Below are 18,835 nucleotides of genomic sequence, written 5' to 3'. Positions count from 1 at the left end.
TTGAAAAGTAAACATGACAAGTGGCTCTCTTTGTTGAGACATCAGTAACTTTCTGGTCTATTCTTCTGCTGTTTCCTATGTGTCATATATATATTTACATCTTTAGACAGCTAGCCATCCCCCCTTTTTTCACCTATTTCACCGCCTACAATTTCCTCTCATTTTTGGAAATAAAATCCAACGAAATTTTAGAGTTTCCATTTTGGGTTTTTCAGATCTTTCTCAGTTTCGGATAATTATTGCCAGCAAATTCGCAATCTTTATGTTTTTTAAGTCAATTCCAACCATGGATAGTTCTTCTTTCTGCTAAATTTATACAAAAATCTCACCCTTTTTTATATTTTGGCTTATCTTGATCATCTTGCTGTTAAATATTTGCAAGCAAATTTGGAAACTTTATGATCCAAAATGTCAATCCCAATCATGGGTAGTTGTTATTTAAGTTAAATTCGTATAAAAATCCCAACTTTTTTTGAAATAGCGCTCTTTAAGGATAATTATTGCTTTTGGTGATCATTGATTCTTGAAAATGGCTTCAGTTCTTCGGTTCCGAAAAATGTGTTATATTGAGCCAACATTGAGAAACTATTTATATTCTGAAACTCCCAAAGATGAGAAACAATCACTTGATGCACAAAAAGGTGACAAAAAACAAGAAAAAAGTCACACAATTGAAGATAAGAACAAGAAACAGAGGCGGTCAAGACGATGGAGGTGTGTGGATTCTTGTTGTTGGTTCATAGGGTGTATGTGTACAACTTGGTGGCTACTATTGTTTTTGTATCATTGTTTGCCGTCTAATTTGGCTGGTCTTAAAGGGCCCGAGCCACCTGGTGTAAAGCTCAAGAATGAAGGGTTAACACCACTGCACCCTGTGGTTTTGGTCCCTGGGATTGTAACTGGTGGCCTTGAGCTTTGGGAAGGAAAGCCTTGTTCCGATGGGCTTTTTCGAAAGCGGCTTTGGGGCGGTAGCTTTACCGAAATCTTTAAGAGGTTCGACCTTACGATCATTTTTTTTTATTTTTATTTTTTGTTATTGCAAAAAGCTTGAATTTTTGTTTCATTGATATTTAATGATAGCATAGAAACCTGCTGACATTGTAGAATTAGTGCTGAAAGCTTGAACCTTGCATGCATTTGTAATGTTCTTTAAGCTTTATAAAGCAAATCAATAGCTTTAGAAACAAAGATAATAGTCCAATACATTACACATATAAATTTTACCATAATGGGATTATAGACACAAGGTATGTCCAACTTCACATATTTGTTTATGTGATTATTGATCCCTTAATTGATTATGTACTTGATTTAGTAATGATGATGATGATAATAAATACTATATTTTGAGGACTTATTTGAGTAAAGTGTGAACTTTAGGCCATTGTGTTGGATGGAGCATTTGTCACTGGACAGTGAAACAGGGCTCGACCCACCAGGCATTCGGGTCAGACCAGTTCCAGGTCTTGTTGCAGCAGACTATTTTGCTCCTGGGTATTTTGTTTGGGCTGTTCTAATCGAAAATTTGGCTAAAATCGGGTACGAAGGAAAGAATATGTATATGGCTGCTTATGACTGGAGGTTATCTTTTCAAAACACTGAGGTAAGGGATCAAGCACTTAGTAGACTGAAGATCAACATTGAGTTAATGTATATAACAAACGGTAACAAGAAAGTGGTGGTGGTCCCACATTCGATGGGCGTTATTTATTTCCTACATTTCCTTAAATGGGTCGAAGCCCCGCCGCCCATGGGCGGTGGTGGCGGACCCGGTTGGTGTGCTAAGCATATCAAAGCTATCATGAACATTGGACCGGCGTTTCTTGGTGTGCCAAAGACGGTTAGTGGCTTGTTGTCTGCAGAATGCAAAGATGTTGCATTTATCAGGTAAACTAATAATATTAATATGTTTTTTTAGAAATAAAGTTACCAAAACCAACATAAGTTTGACCTTAAAAGTCAAACTTAGAACATGATGGATGGGTAATTCCGTGTTGTGTTTGACCTTGAAAGTCAAAGTTAGAACATGATGTATGGGTAATTCCGGGTTATGTTTGACCTTGAAAGTCAAACTTAGAACATGATGGATGGGTAATGATAAATCCAACAAGGTTTTTGATAAGTTCACTTACTCTGTGCTTGTGCATTAACAGATTGTACTACAAGTAATGCATAATTTGAGTGGTTTTATCAAAAAAATTGTTGAATTTATCACAACCCATGATGGATGGGTAATTCCGGGTTATGTTCGACCTTGAAAGTCAAACTTATTGTGACCCGAACCCGTATATTTTAAGTATTGTAAACTATGTTAGCTCATTGGGTTCATCTTGCAGGGCCATGGCTCCTGGCCTTCTAGATTCGGAACTTTGGGGGCTCCAAACTATGGAACACATGATGCGTGTATCTCGAACATGGGACTCTTTAATTTCTTTGTTACCTAAAGGAGGAGACGCCATTTGGGGCGATTTAGATTCTTCCCCAGAAGACGAACACGAGTGCGATTTGGGTTATCCGCAGACGAATTCAAGAGAAAATGGCAGCACCAATAAAGATACAACAAGACCTCAAATTCAAATGAAACAACAAACAAACTTTGGACGAATGATTGCTTTTGGAAAAGCAGCTTCCGAGCAACATTCTTCGAAGATTCCTATAATTTCTCCAAAGGTACGATCTTTCCCGACCAAAAGATCAAGAATTTATACAATGGGCCCTCACTAATTTGTGTGAAACTTTGTGATCTTCAGGAATTTGTACATAATTCAAGTGTAGAATGTGGAGAGGTTTGGACCGAGTACGGAAAAATTAGCCGGAAAAGTATACAGGGAGTAGCAGATAATAAAGCATACACAGCCAGAAATTTAATGGACCTTTTACGGTTTGTGGCTCCAAAGACGATGAAACGAGCCGAGGCCCATTTCTCGCATGGCATAGCAGAGGATCTTGATGACCCAAAGTATGCCCATTATAAATACTGGTCGAATCCATTAGAAACCAAGTATGTTGATTCCTATTCCTCAAAATCTTTTGACATTTTCTACTGTTTCAAACAAGTATAGTTTGACAAAAAAGTGAAAATTTCAACCCACTTGTCTGAATGGGTTGATTCGGGTTATGTTTGCGGGTCGAACTGAGAAAATCAAGATTTTGATATATAAAAAAAAGTTAGAAACTTTGACCTGTTATCAACACACCCTTTTGCTCAAAGACTGAAATAATTTTGCAATCATACTTTACTAACAGTCAATAAAAGTATTCAAGATTTTGATTACAAAAAAGAAAACTGTACCAAAGTTGGTCACTTTGACACGTTACCAACACACCCATTTGGCAACAAAGTGAAAATTTCAACCCACTTACTTCTTAATGGGTCGATAGGGGTTATGTTTGATTTATGACAGGTCAAACTGATAAAATCAACTGTAGCTAAAAAGAAGAGTGATCCTTAAATCAGTATCTTTAAAAGATATTACTAAATTTTTTTTTAATCATACATGACACACTAACATTCAATAGAAGTATTCAAGATTTTGATATAAAAACTTTACCAAAGTTGTTGGCTTTTACCCGTTTCCAACATACCCATCTGACAACATATGTTTAAGCTCAAAAATTACAATGTACGTGTATCCAGGCTGCCTAATGCACCAGATATGGAAATTTACTGTTTGTACGGGGTCGGTATCCCAACAGAGCGATCGTACGTTTACAAACTCTCACCTTCAGACAAATGCAACACTATTCCATTCCGAATTGACACCTCAGCAGACGGAAATGGTAACAAAAGATGCTTAAAAGGAGGTGTAACCTTTGTTGATGGTGACGAAACTGTTCCGGTTTTAAGTGCGGGTTTCATGTGTGCAAAAGGATGGAGAGGGAAAACAAGATTTAATCCATCGGGAAGTCGTACGTATATGAGAGAGTACCGACATAAACCACCCGCGAGTTTGCTTGAGGGTCGGGGTTCAGAAAGTGGGGCCCATGTAGATATAATGGGAAACGTTGCATTGATCGAGGATGTTTTGAGAGTGGCTGCAGGTGCTTCTGCGGCGGAAATTGGCGGCGAGCGAATATATTCTGATATATTGAAAATGTCAGAAAGAGTTAATATCAAGCTGTAAGTGCAAGTTTCTTAGTTTGGTACTGAACAAACTATCTTTGCGAACACGCGTAACCGGGCTAAACGATGAATGCTACAATGAAAGGCGGTGAGAAAAGGTTATGCGTGTGAGTAACTTTGTGAGAAAAGAAAAATCGTCTATAGACTTATCGACAGAAGGTTGTTAGTTTTTTTGCCTTGTTTTTTTAGATTATTAATTTTTTGTTTGTCTTTAGCTTAGGTTGCTAAGAGAGGGATAATTAGCTGGATGATCTTAAGGATACAGTGCTTGAGTAGGTTAACGTGTACTTGCACTCTGTAAAATGTCAACAAAATGCATTTAATCAACTCTGTAAGATCAATTAAACAAACAGCTACCCAAAAGCAAAACAACCATTTTTGCTCATCTTTTGTTAAAAAAGTTGGAAGAAACAAAGCTGCTGTCCTATATTATTTCATAGATGCACATAACAAGGTTTCATAGAAGGATTCTCAGGTCTATAACAAAGTAACTGACCCAAAAAAAAAAGTACAAAAGGTAAACTTAAAGAAGTTTCGGCACTAAACCCGTCATCTTTCAAAAATTTCAGATGCCCAATCATCAACTCGACCCGATATTGCTGTCATATCACAGGCAACACGCGGAGTTATTATTAAAAGTAAAAAAAAATTAACAGAAAATGAAGAAAACAAAACACAGCAGGGAGTACTAAGAGAAGATGTCTAACTTGATATATTTTCGACAGCAGTCCTTTAATCTATTAAGATCTCGATCGTTAACCACAAATTCCTGTGTCAATTTAGTAGGACTATTCTGGTCCTTTAAGGCCAGCCATTGACTAACAATAAAGTCAATCCTTTTAAGCTGTAACATATAATCAAGGAAAACAAGATTTCAATTGGTTGACTTCAATAAGTCAAACTTTCGAATTTTACCGATGCTATAAATAAATAAGGATACAGCCGCAGTTCTTATGTTTAGGTTTCTGCCAGAAGCAGTTGCAGTATCTTGATCTTTATTTGAATCAGCTAACTGGTGATCAAGGAGCTCTTCTTCTATCAAATCGGATTTACTTGCAAAAATTGATATATATTGATGAAGATCTGAACGGCTCATCTCATTATCTTGAATGTGAGCTAATAATCTTGAAATTATATCCCATAATGCATTTCTAGCTGCTAAATCATCCGATGCGAAAGGAAAAATATCAAGGAGACCCTGTAAAAATAGCAGATCTGGAGGCGTATGACGACGTGTGATTGTTAAATTCATTTTCACATAAATTTGATAATAAAAAAATTAAGTGGGTATAAATGGAAATTCGAAACTTTGCGAATCTGTTTCGAATAGCAAACATAACAAAAAAATTACCTTGATTTATCTCTAAAATTAGACTGTCGGAATCGCTCAAAAGATTGGCAATCAACACAGCAGCAGTAACGCATGAGGTGGCGACCTACATTGTCATAAAATAACAATTAATAACATCACTTAACGTTCATCATCTGGACATTGCAATGAAAGTAAGATTAAATAAACTTGCTTTTTACATACCTCAACTTTATCGTTAAGTTTTATCAGGGTGCCAAGTTGAAAAAGAAGTTTCTTGTTCGAACAAAATTCTTGGGAACAACCGTCTATCACAGTGAGAGATTCAATGGCCTGAAGAATAGTATCAAGAACAGGGTACCTGACACAAGATTTGTCTAAAGTCGGTCAAAATCAGTAAAGTCAAAGTTGGTCAACATCCAAGTACTCCCCGAGTTGCAGAGTACTCTGTAAAAAGTCTCGACTGAGTAGCGATTATTGCAGTATGACAACAAAATCAAGAGATTAAGCAGAGTACGGTGTACCTTTCAGGCATTCGTTCGTCTCCCTCCAGTTTGCTGATCTCAAAGGCCAACAGGTTAACTAATATAACCGGAATACCTAACTTAACCAACTGTGGGAGAAGCATATCTCTTACTTCTTCTTGACTTTGTGATACAGTTAACAGAAAACCTACACTCTTGTTAATCGAATACTGTGTCAGACATACCGAAAAACCATAACAAGAAGATGAAAATAAATAAATAAATAAAAAAGATAAAAGGTGCTACCTTTTCTATAAGTTGTGGATTTAGTGTATTTTCTACAACCCATACTATACGCGATAGAATATTCTCAGTCTGCAATGCCTGAGCCCAAATTATACCTTCATTTTTTCGGAGACATAAAGTTAACAACCTACAGGTAGTTATGAAAAATTTATCAGATCAACAGTTGACAGTATTATTCAGTAAAGTGTAAATACTTCATGAAATTATTCGCTCAAGATATCAAGACTATTGACAAATGCTTGTATTTTCATTATCGTTAAATAATTTAAATGTAATCCATTACAACAAACACTAAAAACTGATCTTTTAGCAATAAGTTACCTAAATTCTTCGCATAGGCATGGAGTGTCATCTACAAATAACTGATCCACAACTACTTCAACCAATCCTTTTACAGACGCAATTTCTTTTCGTGATACTTCATGGCAAGCAAGATTCCCAATAATTCCAAGACTAATCTCCTGCAACAATAATATGAAAACTCAACTCCTCAAGTTTGTAACAACTCAGTTAAGCAAATCAAGATATATACGGTACATATAATAATTAAGCAGCACATGGAAATGTAACCAACCTTGACACGAGGTGACTGTGTGACCATAAGAGTCGCCAAAATAACGTCAAGAACGAGATTTTGAACCATGAGTTCAGCATGAGTTCGACTCGTTGCCAAATCCCATAATACACATCCATGTTCTTCCCAAGCATCATCTCCAACCAAGGGACCCACATGTTTTTCTTCATCGTCATTATTATCATCCGTTGTCTCACATTTGTTGATGCCATTAGTTTGAGATAACAAGCTTGCACTAGTGGGGTTCATAGTGGGTGGTAAAAGCTTCCTTATTAGGGATATAACATAACTAGGATCAACTGTAGTTGAAATGTCAAATAACTGCATACACAGACACACACAATGTTACTGTATCAAATTCAGCGGCATCTATTTATTTAACTATATATGTATAAAACTAAATAAGTGGATTTATTTTACATGTTTAAATTCCAATATTTTCAAGTTACGATATCTGGAAAATTAGTAAAGGGGAGTGGGAGGTACCTCATCAGCAGGAGCAGGGGGGTTTTGTGCAGGCTGTTCAATTTGTAATTCGTCGTCTTCTTCTTCTTCTTGTTGGGTCACTAATTCGTGTTTAATCGACATTTTAAGGGCGCCAATCGTTGTTTTGAAAAAAGGGTTTGCTTTGCTGATTGCGTTAATTTGGATTGCAATTTGTTTCCCTTTTCCGGTAGACCGAAAGGTCAAGTTTTGAGCATGGTTATTTCACGATTTATTTCTCCGGTCCCAATTTAATTACTACAGTATGTTTTTTCACAAGTTTTTTGGGTATGATTTTTTCACAAGAAGTTACCTATATGTACTTAAATTTTTAATTAAATTAATTTTTTTTATCAGCAAATTACATGAAAAAAAAAGTAACATATTTTCATTTTTCCTATTCTAGCTAATTTATTTTATTCGGATATAAAAAATGAGTCTTTTTTTTCAAAATTAATCAAACAGATGGGTGTCGTTAACTTTTGTCAACTTTCTCAGTTAAGTGTCAATTTCGCATAACATGTCAAGTCTTTTATCGACCAACATTTTCAACTCGTGATTTCGACGCACGTTTTTGAGGTACGTTTTTTGAAGCGCGTTTTCGAGGCACTTTTTTACCAGAGTTTTCGACAGCGATCTGGAGGCGCGTTTTCAACTCACGATTTTGAGACGCGTTTTCGAGGCACGTTTACGAGCCTCGTTTTGCGCATTTTCAAGGCGTGTTTATAAGGAGCGTTTTCGCTCCGAAAAACGCGTCTCGTAAACTCGCCTCATAAACCGCCTCTAAAAGGTGCGCCGAAATTGCGATTTGAAAACGTGCCTCCAGAACGCTGGTCGATAAAGGTTTTGACATGTTATGTGAAGTTGACACTTAACTGAGAAATTTAACAAAAGTTAACGACACCTTTCTATTTGATTAACTTTTGAAAAAAGAATCATTTTTTATATCCGAATGAAATAGATTAACCAGAATAAAAAAATAAGAAAAATAAGTTACCGGCAGAGGTTACCATCACATATGCCTATATGCCTAGCCTAGTTAGCAGAGGGGATGCATGTGGAATTTTATTGTTGAACTAGGTTTTAGAGCCCGTGCATTGCACGGATGGGTAAAAAACTGTGCACAATTAATTAAACTTGTTAAATGTATAATACAATTACAACAAAAAAAAAGTTTAAGACTGATACCATTTGTATCAAAAGCGTTAGTATTGAATAGTAACGCATAGATTTTGACCCCGTTCGTTGCAACGATTCTAACTTCAATTGACATATAATCGATAAACACCAAACATGAGTCCGTAAAAAGTTGTTTCAAAACTGATCATTAATAATAATATTTTATGTATATCTCTAATTGTATATACTTTAGTACAAATTAATTCCATTATGTCAGTCATTTTAATTTTAATTAACAAACATGAGCCTGTAAAAATTGACGGTTATAGTACAAACTAATTACATTATATCAACCATTTTAACTTCAATTGACAAACATGAGCCCATAAAATTTGATGCTATAGTAAAAACTAATTTCATTATGTGTGCCATTTTAACTTTAATTGATAAACATAAGCTTATAAAATTTGATGGTTAATATAATATACTTCCACTTATATAAATAATATTGAACTCCAGGCATGTTTTAAAACCCATGAAAATTTGATTCTATCATTTTCATGAAATTTCTTTATTATATTTAGACTAACACGTATCAGTCTGTGCCACACAGACTGAGCCACGTGTCATTCTATGTGGTACAGACTGAGCCACGTGTCAGTCTGTGCTGACGTGGCAGTCAGTTTGTGCTGACGTGAAACTTAAAAAAATAAGTTTTTTAAAAAATAAAATTTTGAAAGAAAAATTTCTCGATTTTCTTAGAGATTTTTCTAAAGAATGATTGCATATGGTAGGTGCATATACATTCATATATGACTCCTCTCCCTATATATATATATATATATATATATATATATATATATATATATATATATATATATATATATATATATATATATATATATATATATATATATATATATATATATATATATATATAGGGAGAGGGATTAAATGAGAATTTTTTTTGTGTGAGAACCCTGAGAACTCAAAAATACATTGAAATTCGAGAAAAAAAAGGAAATTCGAGGAAAAAAGAGAAATTCGAGCAAAAATGAGACACATGCGAACAAAATAAGAGCAATTCGAGCAAAAAAAATGGGACAAGGGCGAAAAAAAAAGTGATATTCGAACAAAAAAAAAGGCGGGCGAACAATTTTGTGTTCTACATTTTGATAGTCGAACAAAAAAATGTAGAACACACGGGTAGTCGAACAAAAATGTTGATATTCGAACAAAAATGTGTTCTACATTTTGAAAAAAAAAAAAATTTGCTCGACTATGAATTTTTTGTTCGTCCGAAAGTTCTCACTGGATCCTCTCCCTATATACAAGAAGTATTTTTTTTATTTTATTGAATAAATATCTCGGCAATAATCCTACAAAGTAAGTCCAGCAACATTCTAAAAGTAGTAATATTTTTATAATTATTTTATTATTATTATTATGAAGTTGAATTGAATCGGCCATATCCTTATAAATAGAATCATTATTATTTTATTATTAAAATATAATGAAGTTAGAATCGGTCAAATCTTTATCTTTTAAGATCAATATATTTAATTAATTTGATTTAATAATAGAATGACACGTAGGATTATGTATTTGAGATTAATTAATAGAATGACACGTAGGATAATATTATTTAGATTAATTGAGAAGATGACACGTAGAATTTATGACACGTGCTTTATAATAATGTATAGATGTATAGATGTATAGATATAGATTTCTATGGGTTTGTTTAATTTATCCTTGCATGTGTTTTATGAGTAAATTTTAGGTGAAAGAGTTAAGAACTAGTAAAGATATTGGATTGTCGAGATACGGAGCATTATGTGAAGTCCTAATTGAGAAGTTCAAGGACTTGTGCTGCTGTTCTGGAATACTTGACGGACCATATGTGTATAGTTGAAGAGTCAATGGTGCTAGTTGTTAACTTGAGATCCTCAAAAAAAAAAAAAAAAAAAAAAAAAAAAAAAAAAAACCTCCGTATAAACTTTTTATGAATTATTTTGAAATCCGATCTACGGTTTCGTTTGTTCAAGTTCACTTAAAACCCGATTTAGGGTTTCTTTTGTTGTCCAGTTTAAAGGTTATCATTATCATTATGATTGAATGTATGAGTCTTTTTGTTTCTAATCATCAAACACTTAGTCATTGTAGTCTCAACCGTGTGTGAATTTCTTATAATCTTTGTCTAGAATCTATCATTTTGTGTAAATCTGAACTTCTAAACAATTTGTAAAATAAAGTTTGCATTGGTTTACTCATTTTATATCCGATTCTGCATATTTTGATACCTCTCATACCCTAATTCTGTCCCCTAACAACAACTCGTTGTAATCAACACAGCCGCATCCACACAGCCCTTCCACTTCGAAGGCAGAGGTATAATAATTATAGTTTTATGTTTGATAGATAGATATGTTGAGTTTTATTTTGACAATAGCTTAGGCTTTAACATGATATAGTTAAATGTGATACCTAGTCATGTCCTACGTATAGAACCCTAACTGTTCTCTGAAGACTTAGTTCTTCGCATCATTAGTCGTGTTTCACTTACAACTTATAAGCCTAGATTTTCTACCGCAAACTGATCAGACTTGTTAAGCAAGTCATTATGCTAGCTTAATTATACTTCTATAGGTTAATATTGTATTCAATTTCGTAGTTATAATTGTGATATTGTTATAATTCAGTAGGCTTATAACTACCTTTAGTGGTTCTTGACTGTAGAAGGTATATAGAGATAGAGATACTGTAAAACGGAGAAAACAAAGGTTGAACAAAAGGTATGAGTAATTGGTTTTTTATTTATAGAAAAATGTACAATGAGAGTTTGGTGGCATTTGGAATCTAGAGAGAGAGAGTGTTTTTGTTAACCAAAAAATACATACAATAAACTCTAACTCAACACACCTATTTATACTCAAAAAAATATACTATGCAATATCTATAATAATAATAAAATTATCATCCAATTATTACTTTTATAACACTCCCCCTTGGATGATAATTTTATTAGTGAATAACTAGTACTGCCTCGTTAAAAACCTTGCTAAAGAAAATCCTTTGGGATAAAACTTTAGCTAAGGGAAAAAGAGTGCAGCATAGAGTTGACTCCCCCTCAAGTAGGCAACGTCTGAGTTGTTACATCTTCTGAACATGCCTCATGCCAATATTATGAACGTGTGTTCTGAAAATAGCAGTTGGAAGTGCTTTGGTGAAAAGGTCAGCAGAGTTTTTGCTGGACTGAACATATCTCATTTCAATCTGGTTGTCCTTAATGAGATTTTGAGTGTATGAGAAGAATCTAGGGGGTATGTGTTTTGTTCGGTCACTTTTGATATACCCTTCTTTCATCTGTGTTATGCAAGCTACATTATCTTCATAGATAGTTGTTGAACTTTTATTGCGTTCTAGTCCACAAGAATCAGTAATGAGTTGTGTCATTGATCTCAACCAAAAACATTCCCGACTGGCTTCATGTACTGCAATTACTTCGGCATGATTTGATGATGTTGCAACAAGTGTTTGTTTTTTAGAACGCCATGATATTGCGGTACCTCCATTTAGGAATACATATCCATTTTGAGATTTAGCTTTATGTGGATCAGATAAATAACCTGCATCTGCATAACCAACCAAATCTTGTTTTGATTCGTTAGAATAAAATAATCCTAAATCAGTAGTTCCTCGAAGGTATCGAAATATGTGTTTGATCCCATTCCAGTGTCTTTTGGTAGGAGCTGAGCTGAACCTTGCCAACAAATTAACTGCAAAAGAAATGTCAGGTCTTGTACAAATTGTAAGATACATAAGAGCTCCAATTGCACTAAGATATGGTACTTCTGTGTGACAACCCGAAAATTTCCAACCAAATTTAAACTTTAATCTTTATATGTTTCCGACACGATAAGCAATATTTGTTAAGTTAAATTTCAAGAATTTTAAACTATGTTCATACATTCATTCAACCTCGACCAAGTTCCAACGATTCACGAACCATTAAACGAATATGATTATATATGTATATGTGTATATATATTATAACTTGAAACGTAAACAAAATATTAGATTAAATATTTTATATTATTGTATCTGTTTCAAAATGTTTATCAATGGAATTAGAAGATAAGATCAAATGATTGAATTATCAGATATATTGAATTATGATTACAAGTCTCTGTTGAAAGGCCCACGTTGATTTGAGAAATCTTTTCATTTTAACAATATTCGGAAAATGGTAAAGTGATTTATAAATATGAACAAATTGTCAATCATTGAGAACTAGACAAAGGATAGTGGAAGATTGAATCTCATAAAGACTCGATTGATCTATTTAGTTTCAAACGTACAAAAACGTTTTCAGTTTAAAAAGAACTTTATTATTAAAAGGTATATAACTTTTATAAATATCTAGAACCACTTTTGACAACTCATTACTTAACTAGTATGATAAAGATAACGATATTTATATTTTATTTTATTAAATATATATAACGATTTAAATTAATATTATATATATTTATACGCGTATTATACGTACATAGTTTTATACTTTTACTATACTTAAACTTTACCTTTACTTTATTTTTACTTTACTTTCACTTTAATAATTCATACTTTAATAATTCACTTTAATAATTCATACTTTAATAATTCACTTTAATAATTCATACTTTAATAATTCACTTTAATAATTCATACTTTAATAATTCACTTTAATAATTCAAAAATCTATTATAAATAGAATTCAATAGGTTTCATTATTTCATAGAAACTTGAAAATAGTTTTCTCTAAACTCTCTCAATCGATTTACATATATATATATTTACTCCGTATTATCTCAAGATATTATTAGTATACATAAATATTACGACGGAGTACTGTCCGAGTGATTTCGAAGTTGTTTTTTTGAGTGGGATAGGATTAAGGAAATTATGGGTTATAGCTATGGAGGTGATTGAGTATGGTTCATGGGTATGCTCGTGAGGTCAATATAGTGTTTATCATCTCCGTTGCATTTACGTACCTTTCCTGCAATATTGAATCTCAATATTGATATGTGAGTACTCATAATTTAATTTTTACATACTAATAGTGTATCCCTAACTAGTGCTCGAGTATATAGGATTATGCATGCTTGTACTTTTGATATTGCCATTAGATAGGTTATGTTGATTCCTGAATTAGTTATATATACGATTGAGATAAGGGATAAGATATGCATATCATTGGAAAGCTAGCGAAAAATAGTTGAATTTTGGTTTAAGAATCACTTGAATCCAAGTAACGGTTAGAAAGTTATGAAATAAACAAATTGCATAATTAATTTCGTAATTAAAATTGCTGATGATAATTAGTGAACTAATTTTCTGGGTTATAAAAAGTGGTTATTTGGATTCTACTCGTCGAGTAGATGAATTTTCATATAAAGCACGTCTCGTTTCGTTGAACGGTTGTCAAGTTATGGACAAAAGAAGTTTTGCAAATTTTGATGAAATGTCGAAACGGGAACTGAAATTCTCGCTGATCTGCGTTGTTTCATATATAAAAAAAATACCACTGAATTCTTTGCTGTAAGGTCTAACAAACGACTCTAGCCGTTTGTCAATTCGAGTCTCGACGATTTTTCTAAAAATCATCAAAGTTGACGGTTTGGTCACATTTTAAAATTCTAAAAAGAGCTGAAACTTTTTTATTTAAAAATGTCAGTTTTGTATCAGTTGTCATGGTCAGCCTGATATGTGTTTACTCTTGCCAAAAATCATGTTATATCTTTGTGGTAACGAGAATTTGCAGGCTTTGACCGTTTGTCAATACGAGTTTTGAGGAATTTTCTAAAAATCTCCAAAGTAGGCTACTCGGTCACTTTTGTAAATTTATTAAAGCTGAAAAATTAACTTTGAAACGCCGAAAACGCGTTGGCAACTACGAGTTGTCTAGGTTTAGTTTACTTCTGTAATATTTATGCTTAATCTTTTTGGTAATGTGTAACTTTTATCTTTGGCCGTTTATCAATCGGAGTTCCGATAATTTTTCTAAAAATAGCTGAAGTGGCCCGTTTAGTCATGTTTGACCGAAAATCATTTTTGTATAAGTTATTATATATTTGCATGCGACCACATTTTTACTTTGACCTTTGACTTTTGACTTTAACCTTTGACTTTTGACTTTGAACTTTGACTTTTCCTGTTAACTTTTCAGTTAACTTTTTGTGTTGATTTTCTCTAAAAAAAAAAAAAACCTAAAATACTATTTTATGATTATGAAACCATTTGTGTTACGTTGTTTCACACGTCACCTTTTACTAGAATCTTAATTGAGCATGAGTAATATAACATGTTACTATACTGTAGAGTCAGACTCGAGCTATAGGATAGGATTACACTATGACCTGACCTAAATTGCTATACAAATATTGACCAACATATAAATATATATAATTAATATAGGTTCGTGAATCCGAGGCCAACCTTGCACTTGTTCAATGACGTTATATGTATTTTTACTACAAAATACAGTATGGTGAGTTTCATTTGCCTTTTTATCCTTTATATTTTTGGGACTGAGAATGCATGCGCTTTTATAAATGTTTGACGAAATAGACACAAGTAATTGAAACTACATTCTATGGTTGAATTATCGAAATCGAATATGCCCCTTTTTATTAAAGTCTGGTAATCTAAGAATTAGGGAACAGACACCCTAATTGACGCGAATCCTAAAGATAGATCTATTGGGCCTAACAAACCCCATCCAAAGTACCGGATGCTTTAGTACTTCGAAATTTATATCATGTCCGAAGGAGGATCCCGGAATGATAGGGGATATTCTTATATGCATATTGTTAATGTCGGTTACCAGGTGTTCACCATATGAATGATTATTTTTGTCTCTATGCATGGGACGTATATTTATGAGAACTGAAAATGAAATTCTTGTGGTCTATTAAAATGATGGAAATAAATGATTATGATAAACTAATGAACTCACCAACCTTTTGGTTGACACTTTAAAGCATGTTTATTCTCAGGTGTTAAAGAAATCTTCCGCTGTGCATTTGCTCATTTTAAAGATATTACTTGGAGTCTTTCATAGCATATTTCGAAGAACGTTGCATTCGAGTCATTGAGTTCATCAAAGATTATTATTAAATCAATTTATAGTTAGATAGTGGATATTATGAAATGGTATGCATGCCTGTCAATTTTCGATGTAAAGAAAGATTGTCTTTTAAAAACGAATGCAATGTTTGTAAAATGTATCATATAGAGGTCAAATACCTCGCAATGTAATCAACTATTGTGAATCGTTTATAATGTATATGAACGGGTCCTTTCAGTTGGTATCAGAGCGGTGGTCTTAGCGAACCAGGTCTGCATTAGTGTGTCTAACAGATAAGTCGATAGGATGCATTAGTGAGTCTGGACTTCGACCGTGTCTGCATGTCAATAGTTTTGCTTATCATTTTGTGTCAAAAATTAACTACTTATCATCCTCAGGAAATTACCTGCTTATCATTTTTAGTCTAAGACACGTCTTGCTGCATTGATTGCATGAATAGTGTATAGACACAAATTCATATCTTAGCGTATCTGCTAAATCATATCTTATCGTATCTGTTACTGTAAACGTTGCCTGATATATCCCGTAAATTCCTCCGTAATTTACGAAATCTTTTGTTCTATATATATGGATATTCTATGTAATTAGAATACCATCCGATAACCGAAAATCATTTCATATAGAAAAAAAAATCCTTATTCAATCGTACAAAATGGAATTCATCATTAATTCAAGTTCCTCGGATTTCGAAATGGAATCCCACTCTAGCTCCGAAAGCAGTGTGACCGGAATAGATCAACCAATCAGTCATCACCTATTCTGGATGAATTGGGGATGGTTCGTAGCCTCCTCAATCATTGGAGACAAGAAGAAGGTGATCCCTTCCATCCACCACATTGCCCTATTGACGAAGAACCTGAAGCACTTACCGGCGAACCTGTCCGAAACACCATTTTCTCGCTCATTTCCAGAGTATCTCGTCACGATTATATATTACATCAAATTTTAGATTTTATTTATCCGCTCGTCCGAACCGACAATCACCCCGATGTAATAGAAGAAGTCAACGAGCTTCGCGCTCGGGTAGTGGCTTTGGAGAATATGGTGCAGAGATTACAAACACCAGCAGCAGCATCAGCAGCATAACCAGTAACACCATCATCAACGCCAATAGTACCATTACCACCCCAACCACAACCACGTCGTAAACCTCAACTTTACCCTCTGTCCCACGAGCACCAATGTCATATGCCCTGTAGATACCAAGGAATACCAACAACAATAACCGACGAAGTATTAATTCATAACTTCATTGGAGAAACATTCCGCGCAGATTATGTAATCTCTAAAATCTTAGAGATTATCTAATCTAGCCCTAACCATAAATCAGTTAAGCGAACCAAAATGATAGAAGGAAGAGTAGAAACCCTGACAAAAATGGTGTGTGATTAACAAGCTAAACTTGTTTTACCAACAGCATCAACAGTACCGTCAGCGTCACCAGCATCATCAGTACAGTCAACATCAGAATCAACAACACCTATAACATCACAAACTCCGTCAGCTCAAGAATCACTATGGACATCATTACGAATCAATAACCCGTATATTGTATCAACGAGTTATGAAGAATTAACTCATTCCCTTTGAAGAAATTATATGTATATTTTATATATTTTGAAATAAAAATAAATCTTTCCGTGCTAAGCTATTGTATGTGAATCTTAACTACTCGGTTAATTCATATTACAAATATGCAATAATGTACGTCCTTCGGCCGCAACTTAACCAGCGTTAACTACAATCTCTGTCGCAATTCAACAAATTCCAATTCATAATAAATCAAGTATATATTTGATTTTACACTTTCATCATCGATGTACCCGAAACTTTTCAGATAACATCATTCGTACTTTGCGAAATTCACAAGAATTCCACGAACCGAACATCATACATCAACAAATAACGAAGTATTGATTCATAATTTCAATGTCATTAAAGAAATACTGCGTAAAAGTTATGTACTTTTTAAAGCCTTTAGGGATTATTCAATTCTAGTTTCAACCGTAAAGCAAATGAGTTTAATTTAACATTAACTCATTAAATCTATGTTACATCTGAAGAAAATATACATATATATATTTTCATAAAGACTGTAATAAAATTCTTTTGTACAAAATATTAATTGTGAATTTTTTTTTAACGGGTAGGTAATACCCGAGAGATATATAAATTCACAATTAATATATTACATTCTTCGAATCTGATTCAGCAAATCATCCATTATACTCCCTACTTTCACAACAATATACATTCTTTTATAGAAATCAAAACAACCATACTCATTCAAAATTTAATTACATATTCTGATTTTGAAATCTCAAAATTCAACTTGAGATATGACCAAAATCATCACTCTTAGATCCTTACATCTTTCACAAGCTATATTTTGACTTCAAAACTGTGTTAGAACATCAAATGTATGTTAACGATTACAATCTGTGTTCAAACCCTTCAAAAATTTCTGAAGACACTTCGAATCATGAGCAATCGAGATGATGATCCAACCACATGTTACCCACAGTTATGTACCTGAAAAACTCTTGAAACCAAAGTAAAAGTTTAAACAACATATCCGCGTCAGATTCTTTAGCATTTATTAGCAAAAATAACTTTGCGACTCCTATTCAAAGTAGCCAGTTTTGTCACAGCTCCAGCAAGTCAACTTCGACTTTTCAGTCAGACTAACCTTATTATAACCTTGAGATATACACCATCGTTACCAGGGAACCTTTTACATTCCACCACATTATTAACAGATGTATCAACAACTTCATTACCCTTTGACTTTAGCCTCTCCAAAAAGTCATTATAATTATTCATTGAAACCCCATCATTTACTCATTCGCATCTTGTAATGAGAATTTCCATACGAATCATTGGGAATTAGCAATCAGTATTTTGAAATCTCGCAGCATGTCTACGCCAACAGTTATATGTGTATATATAACGTCTATCTTCTGGACTTAATTTGAATGTGAAGATTCTGAAAAACACTTCGAACTACGAATTGGTTCTTCGAAAAAGGAAAAATACTGATGAAGCAGCAAAAAAACTATAAACGACCTTAACAGTAAAAGTTTGATGATAATGAATAGGTGTGCTGGCAAAGCACAGAAAAAGAGAAGTCTTGGAACTGGAAAATGGATTGAGCAAAGTAGGAAGGAGGCTGTGGACAAATTACAAAGACTGAACCTGACTTCAAAGGATCCAAATAATTCAGTATCTGCTGAAGTCATTAACGAATACCTTGCTCCTGACTCTAAACCCCTGCGGACAATATTCTTCATCATCCTCTGATATTAGAAATTCTAAAATATCA

At 33.6% G+C, this 18,835-nt stretch overlaps 2 protein-coding genes and 1 long non-coding RNA gene across 4 annotated transcripts in view; 2 read left to right on the top strand and 1 right to left on the bottom strand.

Moving 5' to 3' along the window:
- The first annotated feature begins 162 nt into the window (after nt 1–162).
- On the top strand, nt 163–4,543 carry LOC139896206 (putative phospholipid:diacylglycerol acyltransferase 2). Its single transcript, XM_071878799.1, has 5 exons — nt 163–993; nt 1,381–1,887; nt 2,337–2,670; nt 2,751–3,001; nt 3,638–4,543. The coding sequence occupies exons 1-5, from the start codon at nt 530–532 to the stop codon at nt 4,122–4,124; spliced, it is 2,043 nt and encodes a 680-aa protein (XP_071734900.1). The 5' UTR covers nt 163–529; the 3' UTR covers nt 4,125–4,543.
- On the bottom strand, nt 4,492–7,520 carry LOC139896207 (uncharacterized). Its single transcript, XM_071878800.1, has 10 exons — nt 7,263–7,520; nt 6,777–7,097; nt 6,524–6,663; nt 6,203–6,329; nt 5,957–6,111; nt 5,658–5,793; nt 5,475–5,559; nt 5,064–5,338; nt 4,831–4,967; nt 4,492–4,722 (listed from the first exon to the last, which is right to left on the bottom strand). The coding sequence occupies exons 1-10, from the start codon at nt 7,362–7,364 to the stop codon at nt 4,704–4,706; spliced, it is 1,497 nt and encodes a 498-aa protein (XP_071734901.1). The 5' UTR covers nt 7,365–7,520; the 3' UTR covers nt 4,492–4,703.
- A 2,990-nt stretch (nt 7,521–10,510) lies between these two features.
- The window catches only part of LOC139896204 (uncharacterized), a 41,732-nt gene continuing 33,407 nt past the window's right edge, over nt 10,511–18,835 (top strand). For both annotated transcript variants that reach the window (XR_011776162.1, XR_011776163.1), the window contains exon 1: nt 10,511–10,769. This is a non-coding gene — a long non-coding RNA (uncharacterized lncRNA). The remainder of the gene's footprint in view (nt 10,770–18,835) is intronic.

The sequence above is a fragment of the Rutidosis leptorrhynchoides genome, chromosome 3 (assembly GCF_046630445.1).
Source record: "Rutidosis leptorrhynchoides isolate AG116_Rl617_1_P2 chromosome 3, CSIRO_AGI_Rlap_v1, whole genome shotgun sequence".
Taxonomy (NCBI): domain Eukaryota; kingdom Viridiplantae; phylum Streptophyta; class Magnoliopsida; order Asterales; family Asteraceae; genus Rutidosis; species Rutidosis leptorrhynchoides.
Note: the sequence above shows the minus strand (reverse complement) of the source record. Positions and strands in the feature narration are given on the sequence as shown.

Coding starts and splice junctions, on each gene's coding strand:
- LOC139896206 (XM_071878799.1), top strand. CDS start 530: ATGGCTTCAGTTCTTCGGTTCCGAAAAATGTGTTATATTGAGCCAACA. Junction 994..1,380: donor TTTACCGAAATCTTTAAGAG/GTTCGACCTTAC, acceptor TGTGAACTTTAG/GCCATTGTGTTGGATGGAGC. Junction 2,671..2,750: donor TTCCTATAATTTCTCCAAAG/GTACGATCTTTC, acceptor TGTGATCTTCAG/GAATTTGTACATAATTCAAG.
- LOC139896207 (XM_071878800.1), bottom strand. CDS start 7,364: ATGTCGATTAAACACGAATTAGTGACCCAACAAGAAGAAGAAGAAGAC. Junction 6,112..6,202: donor ATCCACAACTTATAGAAAAG/GTAGCACCTTTT, acceptor TCGATTAACAAG/AGTGTAGGTTTTCTGTTAAC. Junction 4,968..5,063: donor TAAACATAAGAACTGCGGCT/GTATCCTTATTT, acceptor TATATGTTACAG/CTTAAAAGGATTGACTTTAT.